This window comes from Bombus affinis, chromosome 6 (genome assembly GCF_024516045.1).
Source record: "Bombus affinis isolate iyBomAffi1 chromosome 6, iyBomAffi1.2, whole genome shotgun sequence".
Taxonomy (NCBI): Eukaryota; Metazoa; Arthropoda; class Insecta; order Hymenoptera; family Apidae; genus Bombus; species Bombus affinis.
The window spans coordinates 16,275,059-16,290,976 of NC_066349.1; the positions used below are offsets into that span (position 1 = coordinate 16,275,059).

Sequence of the window (15,918 nt, forward strand, 5' to 3'; positions counted from 1 at the left end):
AGCAGCAATGGTAAGGATGGTAACCGCGTTTATTTAGCATGGACCGTGGCGGAGTGGTCGGTCGATGGAGTTATGTCGTAAAAGGCGGCTGCGAAACGAAAGTTCCGGTGGCCGTAGGTTCGAATAGTTGGGCGGCAAGAAAGTTGGCTGCAACTTTCCCGCTAGACGAATCACCGCCATGTTCGACTCGGTTTCTGAGCTTAGCCGCGTACATTGATCAACTCCCGGGGAGCTGGTAATTAAACGTGCTCGCTTCCTTACTCTTCGACTTCCTATCCCCACGCGTCGTTTATTATATTAAAACGGAATCGTAGATTCTCCGGCGTGGCGCACTTAATTGCGCGGCCCGGGCCGTTATTCTACCGTAAAATATCTACCGATGAACTTTCCTGATCCGTGAAGATACTCCATCGATCTGACGAACCTGAAGACTAAAAGCTTCCTCGAAAGCGTAGACAAGCGAAGGTACGTTAATCGGTGCAAGCATTATTATTACGGAAAGGCGTGAAAGTATAAAATTCGGCGAAAGTGCATCTTCGAACAGTTATTTAAACGAGAACGACGAATAACGGAATAGAAATTAAAACGAATTAAGATTTTTCAAAGAACCGGAGACTCGGTGATTGTCGCAAGAAACGATACATCAACTTTCGCTCGATGTAACGTCGACAATGGCAGAGCCAAATATCGTAGCATGTTATTGTATTTTGTTAAAGAAATTTCCCGAAGTATCTTTCTCCCGTTTAGTCCTCGATCGTTGCATCTTAGAAAAATATGAAAATCGACTGCTCCAAGGAAAAACTCAATTGTTTCTATAAACCTGTGATTGTGGATATCCGTTACTCATCGTCGAAGGTATCTGCTAGCAAATATTTTAGCATTGTTGAATGAAATTGGAATAATCTAAAGCGAAATACGCGTAGTAACAAGTGTTTTTCTCGTTTAGTCCTCGAACGTTGTACTTTAGAAAAATATGAAAATCGACTGCTCCGAGGAAAAACTCCATTGTTTCTATAAAACTGCGATTATGGAAATCCGTTACTCATCGTCGAAGGTATGTGCAAGCGAATATTTAAGCACCGTTGAACGAAATTGGAATAATCTAAAGGGAAATACGCGTAGTAACAAGCGTGTTAATTAATTATCCATACGAACTACAATTCCGATGTCCTGATATCTCGAACTTCGCGATCAACCCTAAAGGGGCGTTGTAATTTCATAAGCACACGATCGTAAGTTGAGATCTTAATCGATCTGAATCTGTCTCTTGAATCTGAATGTGTCTCTTGAGGGTATTACCGCCACTCTCGTACATCGATATAATTTCAATTATTACTAATATTACGCGATTATTACTAAGTCTGAATACTCTGTGTAACGAGACAGGATTGTCTTGCGTCTGTTTTGTTCCATCACGACAATGGGGACCAGCTGCAGTATGTAATTATTTGTAGATTGAATCTGGTTCAATGATTCGCCATGAGCAATTACTAGACGCAAGATGTTTCATTATACTGTGTTTTAGACAATGACGAACTAGGAGAAACGCGTCGTTGCTTGAATAGTTCGACTTAATTGAATCCAAGCGCTGTAAACGACAGCGTGATACGTAAGAATTTCAATCGCCCAAACAAGAATTCGGATAATTGGCCAGGCTATAGAAATTGTTGCAAAAATCACCATTACGGAGGATATCTATCGAAATATATCGTTGAAGGCGTAAGATTGAAAATATGAATTTCACTTACGACGACGTAGATAGATACGTAGTTGGTTCCATCTGTCCAGTTAAGCAAAGCTGACGTGAATTTATGACTTTCGATGACGCACCTGTAGCATCTGCAAGCGGTACATTTTCCGCTGATTTTTCGCTTCAATTTGTCGTGGATTTATTAACTTCGCAACTAAACGAAAACAATACGCAAGGCACAATATGCCTGAAAAACTTTTTTAATTTGCGATACTTCGTAACGAGATTCCGGGGCGTTAAATAACAGTTAATTATATGTACTTAGTTTTCGCCGACACGGCTGGCGCCGTTTTTTTCACGCGACGAATGACAATGTTCGACTCGGCAGATAATTAAAACGAAACAAAACCGTCCTTCGTTCGTTTGTCCCTCGTTTTCTTCTTTCCAAGCTTGTACAGACATCGATCGTACGATTTATAACGCTATAAAGGAATAAAATCGTAAATATATTTGTCAGCATGCAAGCCTGGTTCGTGAGTTACGTTCATGCTTCAACGTCGAGGCGGGAAATGAGGCTACAAAATGGGATTAAACGAGTAAAATAATTCGCCCTGGAAAAGGAAAGAGATGATCCGCTTCTCGACAAAAGCGTATTTAAACGCGTCCTCTTCGTCATTGGCTTTTCCCGTATTTGTTCTCCATTACTTGAAAATGTTCGCATAATAGGAGATCTGGTAACTCCGCAAACGCTCTTCGTAACGCATGGCTTGCAAAACGATTTTAATTCGATGTAACGATGTTTGGAGAGCGAATTCGCGACATAGATGTCTCTCGGTAGAGATCGAACTAAATAGCGTGTAAATCTTGATGATTCCTCGATTAGCATTTCTTCTCTCCTGAAATAAATTTTATTTCGTCATAGAATCTGATAGGGAGAAATTATCGTGTTACAACTGAAGTTGCTCTTCTTAGTTGAAACATTCATTTCATCGCTTTATAAGATACTTTGATGTTAAAACATTTCCTACCGCGTATTTTCTGCCTTTTAAAAATTACAAGATTATATTGTTACGATAACGCTGCTAAGGTTATCGTTACGAGATAGCGACTGAATATTTTATTCAATATTCGAACGAAGAAAAGAATGGAAATGAAGAAGAAAACGATGAAACTTTGGTTTTCTTCAATTTCGCAACGCTAGATGGGACATTTTAACCGAAAAAGATTTTTTGAACATCGAAGTTTAATATCCCACGCAAATGTTCCATTGACGCCGCCGTTTCGTTTAAAATCCTCAAGCTTCTTCTACCCACTTCTCATCTTCATTTTCTCCACGAAAAATTAACTCGCAAGTAGAAGTTTTCCGTATCGGCGGTTCACTTTGCGCAGAATTTCTCTGAAAAGCGACCGTTTGAGAAGAAAGTTGGAGAAAACCCTTAACGAGAAACTTTCGCAAATAATAAAAATTCCACGTGGATTTGTCCGAAGCGTTTCTGTCTGTAACAAAAATTTCGAAACGAAGCTAACGCCCAGAGAACGTGCGAACACTCGGAGGTGCAAGCGGGTTAAGAAGTTTGTTGAAGCGTATTTTCATCGTTGTCGCTCAGTCTGGCGGCTGAAACGCGAAACAATCTGACGGCGAATTTTCCCGCAGCTAAATCACTGATAAACTCGTGAATCAGACGGCGGAACGTACGCGTCGGACGCAGAACGACGTCGACGCCATGGAAAACGAAGCGCCATGACGTTGCCATTCGTTTTTCATCGTGGCTCGATACTTTAGCCGCGTACCCAGAAATCAACGTTGGCTATATGTCCGCTCCTGTTCGGTCTTCGACGTGTCGCTCGACATCCCCGAAATTGCTTTTATGACTGTCTATTCCTTTTTTATTACAGCAACTCGTCTTCTCGTGCAGCTTTGATCGAGCTTTTCTTTCGTTAAACACGTTGAAACGTTCGCGAAACGTTACGAGTCGCGAGTTACGAGTTGGCGGTATCGATAAATATTAAACAGCCTTGCACAACGGTAACTAGTTTGGTAACGAAGGAAATGGAATTTTGCAACATTCGCTATACTTGCTAAAGCTATAAGATGATAGAAGAAAAGTATTTTATAATTGTTTATTCGACCATTCGCGGAGAGACGCGATCGCGAGAAAGCACGTCAACGGCAGTCGTAAATTCCCGTTACGATTAAATAATCGACGCCACGAACTGATCGATCCCCTTATTTCTATTAGGATAATAGGGATGGTTCAATTAGGTATACACCGAATTAACACGTATAAATTACAGTTTATTTCAACAACTTTGTAAAGAAGATAGTTAGGCTGGTGCGTATGTACAAGTTAAGTAGGTGATTGATCTAAGGGTAGAAACCCGGTAAAGATATGTTGACTATTCTAAAGAAGAAGAATAAGTGAAGTTCAGTGGCGATGCCGTGGCGGAGGAAAGCTAGCGATGGGTGTGTCTAGCGCACGGGACCATCGGATTTGTTGATGACAGTTTTGGTTAGAAAAGCGAGGGCGGTAGACATTGCTTCTGATTGCATAATAAGGAGGTTGGTGGACTAGGAAGGGTCTTAGCCGCCCTCGATAGAAGATTGCTAGTGGGAAGAAAAATTAACATTCGTCGGTCCTTCGATTGAATAGCTTCGTAGAAAAGCCAACGTGACCCTGGCCACGAGCGGTTGCGGAACACGTACGTGGTGAGGCTGAGACGAAGGGACAAAGGGATGCTAAGGGAGAAAGACGAATTAACAGTCAGTGTCAGTGGAGAAGCCAGAGAGGTCGAGAAGTCAGAGAGTGCGAGTTGCGTTGTCGAGAGAGCGTTGGATCTGTTATGTAAAGTTAATGATAAAAAAGGAGTAGCTGAGCAATAACTTAACTTGACTGTGCTTTTATAATTTTCTAGGCTTTTATTCACGAAAATGATTAAGTATAATATTACAATGAAGCAGCGAAGTTAAAATAGTTGTTCAAATCGCGGCCAAAACTGTACACAAGACTAGTCTCATGGTCGAATGCTTGCATTTTTATATATTGCGTTTGTGGGTGTTGAGGGGCAAAGAGAGGATCCTGATTACCCTACGTAATGGGGAAAGTGTAATGTTGGGCCATGTGCAAATGTCAGGACAAAGTCTAACGGTTCACTGTCAGATAGTATGGAATGACGCGGATTTGGGTATGGTCGTTGTCACAGATCCCTGGTGACGAGAGTTGCAAATTAGCTATTGAGTTGTGTAAATTATAGTACGTTATCGTATTTAGTTCACGTTGAACAACCATCGTTTTCTGTTTAATCAATATCTGTACAATCCATTCATTGCAAATAAATCATTATAGTTTACGATACCACAATTTATAGCTCGAATACGACGCTGTAGTATGTTCGAGGAATAGAGCAGTCTACGTACAAGGACAATATGATTTCTAAAAGCAAAAATAATCGGAAATTTTACTTGGCGTGTTTTAATTGTGCCTTCGTTTTCTGTTTGCCTTTTCTTGTTACGGTCGGAAGTAAATTGAGAACGGTAAAAGAACAAAATGCTTGGAAAGACGTAAAACATACGTTGCCGTGCTTTTTTAGTCCCGTTGCGTGGCTCGTTTTTTGTTGCACGGTTGGAAAAAAGTCTCGAAAGTACGACTCAAAATAGTATAGCTGGCTTGCATACGTTCCACTTACGACCGCAGAAAAATTAGTAGTGCTTTAAATGAACGAAGAACTTATCGTCTATATAGCGATCCTTTTATTTGTTACTTCCGCTTCGATTACCACGGTTTACAACTGCGGTTGTTTGCCCCGAATTTTTTCCAAACTGAAATCGGTGAACAAGAAATTGTACCGGATTAGGCCACGAAAGAAGTTCCGAAAGAACGACGAGTCTGTAAATGATTGGCCTTATGCTTGCGCGATGTTTTTACTCGACGCGTCGTTTTCTTCGCGAAATATTTTTCAGGTAACTTCGACACGCGTATTCGGCGCACGTTTTCTCGCTCGTAACAATATCAGTTCGGCGTGTCCAAATATAGAGAATTGGCGGAAATCTCGTCTACATCGCCAACTCACGTTTTATACGAGATTGCTAGCGACAAGAGTTCCCATCGTACGCGAATATTCTCAACAATTGGAATTGATATTTCTAAAAGAAAAAGAGAAAAAGGACGAATTAGAAGCCGTCGCTATATCGAAGACACGTGGATTTCGAGTTTCAAGATCCTTACGCAGAGACACGGATTCGTGATCCAACTGGTGCACGTGAAATGGAGGTTTGGAAAATCGAAGCCGACAAAATTTCTAAAATTTATCGAATCGAGCAAGTACTCGCGTTTAAATAGAACTTACCTTGTAATCGAGTGACGTTCCTGGTGACTTTGTGGCTGTTAACGAGCTGCTCGCGCAAATGAGTCCTCTCGCGATGTCGCTGATAATTGCCGATAACGATCGTGGTCGTCACCAGCACGAGAAACAACTTGGGCCCCCAGGCCGGTCTCATCGACATCGTCCTCCGGTTTTCGCATCCCCCGAAGCTTCTGATATTTCGCGGCGTCTGTTGATTTTACCGGGCCACCGACGGAAACCCAATGCCAGCCGTTCTGCTGTCTCTGAAATCCAAACAGCGGCTTGAAAGTCCAACAGCGGTAGCCATCGCGGTGTTTCTTCAACGTCTAAAGGAAAATTCGCGGAAGCGAATATCCGATGAATGCGCGTTCCCGCCAAAAGCGGCGCAGTTTATGTACTTTGCGGAGAAAGCGGCTTGGAAATTGATATTTGCCATCTGCGTGTTTGCAAGATTTTTGCCAGCTGATCTTAATAGACGAAGGAAGTTGATACGGTACCGAGGCGAATCTGTTGGTCGAGAACTGCGGGAAAATTCGGAACTTGGTTGGATCACCAGCGACGTTAGTTTGTCCATTTTCCGGAGTGAGTGGAGGATCAATATTTACACGATGAAGACTTTCTACGACTTCTGCAAAATCGAGATAAGAGACGGATGGAAATAATACGAGCTGGAATAATTAGTAGAGCGCGCATATTTGCGCAGTGTAAAATATGTAAAAGAACAGGCGAAATTTATGCGCATAACGAAATATTCAGTTTTTCGTTTGCGAAAATATTCGCTATCTACGAAATAAAAATTGCCGCAACTTTGTGATGCAAATTTTTTTTACCGCTACTCCGGTTTATCGAAAAAAAAAAGAAAAAAAAAGAGAGAAATGGCATTCTACGGCCAAAAGATAATGGAAATATATATTTCAAACGCTTGTCACATGTTTAATTTAATCCATCGCGCAATCTGTGGTTTCTCGAATACGAGCTATGCTTGTTCAATATCAAGCATCGATATCAAAACTGTAAATTTCCGCTTCGGTACAGATCAATAGGAATATTATTTTACAAATGTAGGTCAGGCTAGGATATTTTCATTTTGTAAAATTTGATGGGAAACTCGATACGTCGGCGCGCAAAGTATAATTACTCTATTCGTTTCAGACACTACGTTACGATCAAACGAAATCTGCTCATAAACTAAATACCGTAACATATAAAACGATGCGAAATAACAGATCGCGCGAACGTGTTGATAAAATCAAAACGACCCAAGTTTTCGTCGAAATAACAATTTTATTTGGCAATTTCGTCGACAGCGGAAATAGAATCAACGGTTTTATCCAAAAACTGACGACGAGGAATATGGCGATAGCAAAAGGCGCGATTACCGATGGAATCGCGTTACGTCATAGAACGCTTTATCATAGTCAGATAACTATTAACACAGGCAATCGTACGTGGTTGGTAATAACGTTGTCGAGAATGCGATAATAACTTGGATCGCGAATGGAAGTGCGTTTGGCGTATGATTCGATTCTCATTGATCATAGTTATGGCTCGATTCCCTCCAGATGAACGCGAATTATCGGCAGAAAGCCTGCAATGATGGATTAAATGCAATCGTCGAGCGAGATACACAATTTTCACGAATATTTTCACGATACGGTAATACGCGTGGTACGTCGGTTCGCACAAGTTTCACAAACGTTGTACGATTTAATCCGCATAATAAACATTTGTAGCCGACAGTCAATTTGCATTTCGTTAGCGAAGAAAAATTACAGGAGATGCAAATGGAAAACACGAGCTTCTCGCGTGTAATCCACTGCGCTCTTTACCGTGCAACGCGGTATAAAATTTCAGCAATCCCTGGCAATCTACTCGCGCGCACATGCTTCTGCACGATCTATCCCTTACGAGATAAGCTGCTCCTCGGTGCAGTACTTAGAGAACACAAATGCAATTTCGCTGCCGCATCTCGAATCGAATTTACGGTTACGTTTACAGCTACGAGACAGGCTCGTGTCGACGCTTGAACGAATCTTGTTGCTGCAAAGACGCGACACAAGTGATTCTGTATGGATGTTGATCGTCGAGTCAACCTGAGACCAAAATGAAAATACAGCGGGGAAGAAACGCGCAAGTGGACAGGCGATGGAAGCAGATATCGATAAAGTTGGATCGAACCGGCGTTGTTAGTTTTATTTATCGTGTCAAGTTTTATATTCTTACGGTACATAGATTATTTGCCGAATAGTTGAAATTAACGTTCACATTTTTCTAAACAATTCGTATTTAACTGCGTCGATACCTATTTTCGCTATCCGTGCGCTGGTTTTTGTGCCCGACTGCACGTGTCAGTGCGATGCATTAGATCAACGCGACAAATTAACTTTTGGGTCAAGTAATTTTTCAAGCGCGTCATCGTTTGACACGAGCGGCCGATTCTAAACGATTTTTCGCTAGCGCGTAAATACTGTCAAAGTCTCGTTTCGAAAAGCCGCGATCATTCAAAGCTTGTAAAGCGACGAACAGAGGACAGGGACGGGAGAGGCGGCAGGAGGCGGCAGCTATTCTAACGGAGATGTGATCAAAGTACGAATGCACGCCATTGCATGCACCCTAACACAGATGGAAGTATCCGTCGATGCACCGCACAGAACATTCGGCAGCCCGACCGAGAATGATCTATTCAAGCATCCAGGTCGTCGGCGTATCCCTTTCATCCCCGTGGCATCTCGAAAAATCGCTGAAACTCCGTGCAACTTGGCCGAAGATCGACGCGAATTTCGCCGACCAAGAAACATCTATTCTTCCTTTGACACGTTCGCGAGAAAGTTTGCGAGAAAGGATCAGGGTTTCAGGGGTAAATGCGTCTGCCGATATTTCGACGCAGGGCAGAGGATCCTTTGCAATCTTAAATTTAAAGGATCGTAGGTTAGAAATTAGTCGGAGTATCGATATATCCTATGATCGTTTGAAAAGTTGCTTATAGAATTGCATAACTTTTTGTTATTTATTTACTACGAGTTACAATGTGTCGACTGCCAAGTCCAAGCTCTTATTTATTATAGTTTGCATTGCTTGACTCGAACAAGAGTGCACGGTGTACTGCGTTTGATGTTTAAGAAGGGACTCGATATATTTTCCTCGCGTGGAATCCATAGAAATGAAGAGCAGAAATAAAGATCGTTTAAGATCAGAATATCGAAGAAGATATCTCCGGGTTTCTTAAATTTCAGCGAGACTTGTACGGAAATGTTGATTGAATTCCCAAAGCATAAAGATTCGCCAGAATTATCATTTGAAAGGGGACTGTTGAGAATTGTGGATCATAATCGCCGAAATAAAAGTAAAGCAACGCTAAGATCACACTTAGAATTTATATTAAGAAATTTTTAGATTTATTCGATAAACAATTTCCAGGATCTTCGTCGATATACGCGTCTCAGCACTCTCTTTGTCTCGGCATCTTCTATACCACACCGCTAACGGAACAGTTGCATTCGTCTGTTTTTTCAGACGCTGTGCACTCGCATAATTCCATACACTCGTATTCGTATACGCGTATCACTACTACACGGTTAATCTAGTCTAGCACACGAAATTATACATATCTCAATAGAGACAGCGACCGTGATTAACATCGGATAATTGGCGTTACTTATAGGCTGGCTGTTAACGACAATTAATATAATGGCATTTATGTAATTCGCGCTTACACACCGGAAATAGAATCGCGTTAAACGAACATTTCTTTGAAATTTACCGTACAGTTATTCTTTTCAATCGCATCTCGTTCATGCGATCCGTGTAACGACAAGACCGAAGCGAATTATCCCGGACAGCGTTGGCGAACAATAGTCGAAAGACGTTTTACATTTCCTACGTGAAGTTTAACTGGCATTTATCCCGGAAATTTTGAAGCGACGAGACTTCGTTTAATCGTCGTGCCGATCTTTATCGCTTCGTCTCGACCAGCTGAAAGGGAGAGCGAAAGAAAAAGCACATAGAAGAAGGACATAGCCGCTTGGTAACGTAATGAATCGCGCGAAAAGCGTCTCGACTGTTGATGAAAATTCAGAAATGTATAGGGATAAGCGCAGTTTCATCCATTTAATTACTGGCTCGAATATGTTTCTTGTGATCGTTGAATAGGTCAACGGAGTGAAAACCGCGTGCGAGAATAACGAGGCAAGCAACCGGTTACAAACTTAACAACGCGTCTTATCTTAGAACGACGCTTCGCACTCGACCTGTCTAGTCGTGGGCATCGATTATATATCTATTCTTCGTTGAAATATCACCGACTCGAAATATCTGCGGCCAAATGTCACGCTCCTATCTGCATTTGGTGGACAAGCGTATCTATCAGAATAGCAAGCAACCGGTTCGAGGATACTAAATGTCGCCGGTCGTTGAATAGCGCCATTATTATTCGAAACCGAGTTACGAGAATCACGACGGATAGATGGTTTCCTTGATTATTTATGCCAACTGTCCGATTTTACGTAAAACCAGGTGTCCTAGCATTTAAGAAGGGTATTATGTTGTATCTGTTTCGAACGTTGTATTCGAATTTGACGCGCGGTTACCGCTGATCGGATTTTTCTCATCTACAGTGGCTACGAAAATTCGTAGTATTCGTGTTGTAATTGTTTTCCATCGAAGCGTTCTTCGAATGACTGGAAATTTATTACAATCGGGTTTGATTAATTATATGATATAAATGAAATGACAAAAGCAACGCAGTAAGCTATACATGGTAGGAAAATATTTTATTAGCTTGCTCCAAAAGTTTCTTTCGTTTCATAAGTGAAACAATAGATGCACAACATTTGTTATTTTATATTATTTTATGGATTTATATATTTATATATGATCAAACGTAATTAATAAAATAATATAAAACAAAGAACGTTGTTCATCTACTACTTCCTTATAAAACGAAAGGAACTTTTCGGACAACCTAATACAAACAACTGGGAGATGATTTTCTGTACAAAGAATAGATGTGAGATACGAAACAAAAGCGTTTTATTCGAAGCTTAATTTTCATCCGAGTATAGATACAAACCGTGTACTACGATATGTGTGATGGAACTGTTACATGAGCGTCTCATAAGCTACAATTACGAGGCCAGTAATATGTGGCATGTTACAGACCCACAACGTGACACGCACAGTCGTGATCCTAACCAAACTGTAACACTTTGATCTAATTTCTGACAGCCATTCATGTAGCAGTATCCGCCGATCAGTTGCAGGATAATGAAGGGATGACGAGAGAGATACAACGTAATTTAAGATCGACGTATGTAAACTAAATACATTTGACCCTTTGCTGTATATACAATTTTACGTATCGCTGTATGTTATTTTACGTATCATTCATCTTTTTTTAAAATATCTCGTCGTATCTTTTTATATATTTTTGCCCTCAAACTTGATTCCACCAATGGATAAGAAAGTGACAGTATCGGCCGTATTTCAAGGAACAATGTTGAGAATTGTGGATCTTAATCGCCTAAGGTTACACTTAGAATTCACGTTAAAATAGTTTTAGATTTATTTAATAAACGATTTCCACGATCTTCGTCGATATACATTTGCGCGCGTCTCAGCACTCTCTTTGTCTCAGCATCTTCCACACCACGCTTACTTCCATACACTCATATTCACATACGTGTGTCATTACTACGCGGCTAATCTAGTCTAGCACACGAAATTATACATATCTCGATAAACAGGATTAGAAAATTTCCGTCCCACATACCGATTTTACGGTAATATCAGATATTGGGTTGGCAACTAAGTTTCAATACCATCCAATGACAAGATCCGCAATTACTTAGTTGCCAACCGAATATACGCATAACAGTTTTACGATTAAATCAAACACTTTTTCGTAATAGTTCAAAGGTTTCTCCAGAAATGATCACAAAATTCCGTCATTTATATTCTCAGTATAATAAGTTCGTGCGTCTTGAAGCGTTTTATTTCTGGGATTAGCACGTATAGAGGCGTGAAAGCTTCAGAAACGGGAGAAAATATCGTTTGCGTAAGTACGAGGGGTTCGCTATTCCATGTCAATTCGATTTGCAGTTTGCAGAACGATGGACCGTTAGATGGAATGTGGATTTCCGGACAATGAAAAAGCGATGGGAAAGAGAATAGCGATCGCGCCACCTTTTTCGCGCGAGTTTCGTGTATCGCTTGAATGGGATTCCCATTGAGAAAGTTGGCGTAAACACGCGAGTTGAATTCTCTTTCGCTTCGTTCGTTTCGTGACGAAACAAATTAATCGCGATTCGCTGTTTGAGCGTTCTTTTCCGAATAAATTTCACGAATAAATATTGTCCATTCGGGAGTACGCAAAACCTTTCACCGTAATTTAATATGAACTGAATCGTTTGCCATCGAAGAGCTTAAAAATTTTACCTGGACCATCGAATTGTGGCTGAAACTCGCAGAAAAATATTTAATTAAAAATTTGAATTTTCTTCGCCGCGTAGAACACCCATCAACGAGGTAAACAAAATTAACATGAAATAGGTAAAAGAACGTTTTTCTATGTAACGGTAATTAGTCATGCTGGTTATAACGCTTTAATTAACGCTTCGTGGTAAGAAAAGATGTTTCTCCGTTTTTCTTTCTTGAAGTTTATCGTTAATCAATTATCGTAGAAATATTTTTCGAAATTAAACGACCGATGAGCTATCTTTTTATAGAAGAAACAGACGGCGGAAATGTATGCTTATAGAGTAAATGCGGTAAAGTTTAATGCAAGGGTAGACAACGTATGCAATGAATGTCGATAACAGGCTTCTTTTCCAATATTGCTTTCTGCTCGTAACTTTTAATTTATCGTAACTGCTTGCTCAAAATAGGTCACACTTTGGCGTTTATATACCAACTACGAACATAGTTTCTCGCAATTAATGTCAATTTATAATCCACTATTACGTATTAATACACGCGACCACTTGCTCGTAATAAAGAAAATTTTTCTCTTCGGAAAAGTTTGCATTTTAAATTGCTATATCCAATTTAAGATGATGGATCACTTTGATGTAGAAGTTTCTTCTCAGTTTTGCCTTCATTAACTAACTTGTATTCTTTGAAATAATTTACTTTATGACGTAAAGTATCGTTTTGTCGTTACAAGGAATGACGCTATCAAATAAATAATAAATAGTATAAAAGACATTACGGAAAACTTTAATTCATAGAACAATCGAACAATATAGAAGGTAAATTAACGATTGACGTTTACCGTTAACTGACATAGTGCACGTAACTATACGGTTCGTAGGAGGAAAATTTGATAATTAACCTTCTTTTTTTATTAATTAAATTTCTTTACTTGCTACGTCAAACAGTTACTTTCTGTCTACGTAAATCGGTCGATCGATAGAAATAGACCAGGTTAATTCGCAATTTATAACACGCGTAAAGCTGTAGATGTGCAATAAGAAAGTGATCTTGTAGCTGTTCCCTGTGGGACGCCTGCGTGCACGTTCCCCAGTGGAAATACGGGACAATTAGAAAGTTGGGTGGGAAAAAAAGGGATTACAAGTGGAAAAGGAATGGGAACGTGACGTGGAGTTGAAATTAGACAAACGGTAAACGCTACCGTAAGCCGATAGAGAAGGAGAAAGAAAGGAGGTCAGCGTGTAACCGAGACAGAAATTTAAAGATAGGCGGCGAGAGCTTAGGAAATATGGAAAAGAGGCTCGCAGCGTTTGAACCGTTTGACTGAGAACGAGAGAAATAAGTTAGCCAGACGATTAGAAGGAAAGATTCAACGAAATAGCAGGAAAACGATTAAAAGTGGACAGAGAAAGGCGCGATACCGGTTAAAATCTCCCACTTGTTGAAAAAGTAGGTCGTTAAAGAACCATTCAAAATGCAAAGGTGTAAAAAGGATTTGCATAAAATTTGAAACTCTGGGAAACTTTTTACGAAATGTCATGCTACTTCTAATTAGGATAATTCGAATTAAACGAACACAGATAGCTTTTCACGTGGTCAGCGTCGTTATCGAAAATGTATTATTGTTTTGGATATAATTTTTGCGACTTTCGCGGATAAACAACACGGCGAATATTACGAAAGGCAATTAGCACAATAGTGAGCTTAATGTTTCATAAACATTCCATATAGTTGCTGAAAACTTTCAGCGGAAGCAACTTTCCCTTCTCAAGCTGAGCAATTATGGAAATACGCTAGAAGCTGTAAACTACCAACATTACACACACACACACGCACATATATATACACATATACAGAAACCATTTTCATTAAAATTAATGCATTAAAATAATACCAACGGCGAATCAGTGTCATACATTTGCACGAAGCACGAAAACGAAAAATTAACAGTGAAAAATATTATGGAAGATAGAAATTCGGTTAAATAAAATAGAGAATAATATATGCAAGGTATCAGCGCAGAGATTAAGAAAGGAAATAATGGAAGTTCAGGACGAGGATGGAGATAAATAAGTAAAAAGGTGAGAAAAGCAGGTGGAAATAAGGGAAATAAGATTGAGGCTTAAAGGATGGAATTAGGATACGCGATGGCGTTTTCCAGTTTCTACGAGATTTCGCTGTAACCGGTGGTGGTCGGAAACGGGAAACCGCGACTTTTCCAGCCGAACAACCGAGTCGTCGTACCGTTTTCGTCCTAAGATATGCGCGCGCCTGGTTAGCATCGTTAGGCAGCCGGACTATTGTGTCCGCGTAATAAAGTAAATGCATTTGCAATGCAGAGTTTATGGTTCTTACATAAGCAACTGGAACGGTGCATTGCGCGTTCTTCGAGCGTACGCATCGAATTGCAACGTCTTTTAACGAAGTTTCACGTTTCTTGGATCGAACTTGCGTCTTCGTTCAGTTTCACGAGCAGCTTCAAATCTGGCAAATCTGCTTTCGAGTGATTTGCGAATTCTTGGATTGCATTGTGAGGGAAGCAGCGTTGGAAATCCAATTTCAAGATTGAAATTTGAAGAAATTTTATAGATTGAATTCTAGAATTATGCCTAGACGTACAGTGGCTCGCGAACCTCTTCAAACGCTTATTACGGAATTTGTTTTCGCCATATAAATGCGGTTTACATGAAACTTTTACGATATGTAACATCGTAACGAGACTCGACCATCCTAATTACATCGAAGAAATTCGAAGTCAATTAAAAAATGCGTATAGCAATCACGACGCGTTTATCGCAGATATGCAATTAATAAAAAAGTTAATTATGATTTAATAATAGCGTAATGAGGAGGCAAGAAGATAGAAATTTTATGGAAACAGAAACGTCGCGAATTACGAGTTGTTTTATTCCTGTAATACGAGAATCTTTGCGGGTCAAAGCATTGGTGTAGCTCGTTTGTTGCAATAAAGCAGACAGCATAAGCACACATACGCGTAATAGCCGATGTAACGAGAAGAATGAAGATATAGAGGTCTTGAATATTTTTCAATGTTCGCGTCCACAGAAGAACCTTGCTTCGCCGGCGTATCGTTGAGAGAGCCGAGAACAAGCCAGCAAAACCATTCTAATTACATTGATTAACTTCATGCTTTAAAGGTTAATTCGAGAAAAAAGGTTAATTCGAGTATCGCAAACTGGTTGCGCTTATACCGAAGTCTCGCCACGTGTCGCAATTCGTCGATTCGAGTTTCGAAGATCGAAGACACGCGAGAACTTTTCGAATATATTCGAAGAGAGCAGGGAGAACATTCTAAAACTGGCGAAGATTGAAAAACTTGGCAACGTTAGCGAATCTACCGATAGCGGAAATTTGTTATTCCGAGAAATATCGAAGATCGATGGAGTTTAATCTTTCCTTGGAAAGCGAAGCTTATTCTTCTCTAACGATCGGAATCATCT

At 40.2% G+C, this 15,918-nt stretch overlaps 1 protein-coding gene across 2 annotated transcripts in view; it reads right to left on the reverse strand.

The window, feature by feature from the left end:
• The window catches only part of LOC126917750 (zwei Ig domain protein zig-8-like), a 99,527-nt gene that overhangs the window by 51,511 nt on the left and 32,098 nt on the right, over positions 1-15,918 (reverse strand). Inside the window, exons 2-3 of one of the 2 annotated variants that reach the window (XM_050725001.1) lie at positions 6,529-6,659; positions 6,035-6,294 (exon numbers count right to left, since the gene is read on the reverse strand). In XM_050725001.1, coding sequence (XP_050580958.1) covers positions 6,035-6,191 — 157 coding nt within the window. In that variant the 5' untranslated portion in view covers positions 6,192-6,294; positions 6,529-6,659. The remainder of the gene's footprint in view (positions 1-6,034; positions 6,295-6,528; positions 6,660-15,918) is intronic. The other variant, XM_050725002.1, reaches the window with a different exon arrangement.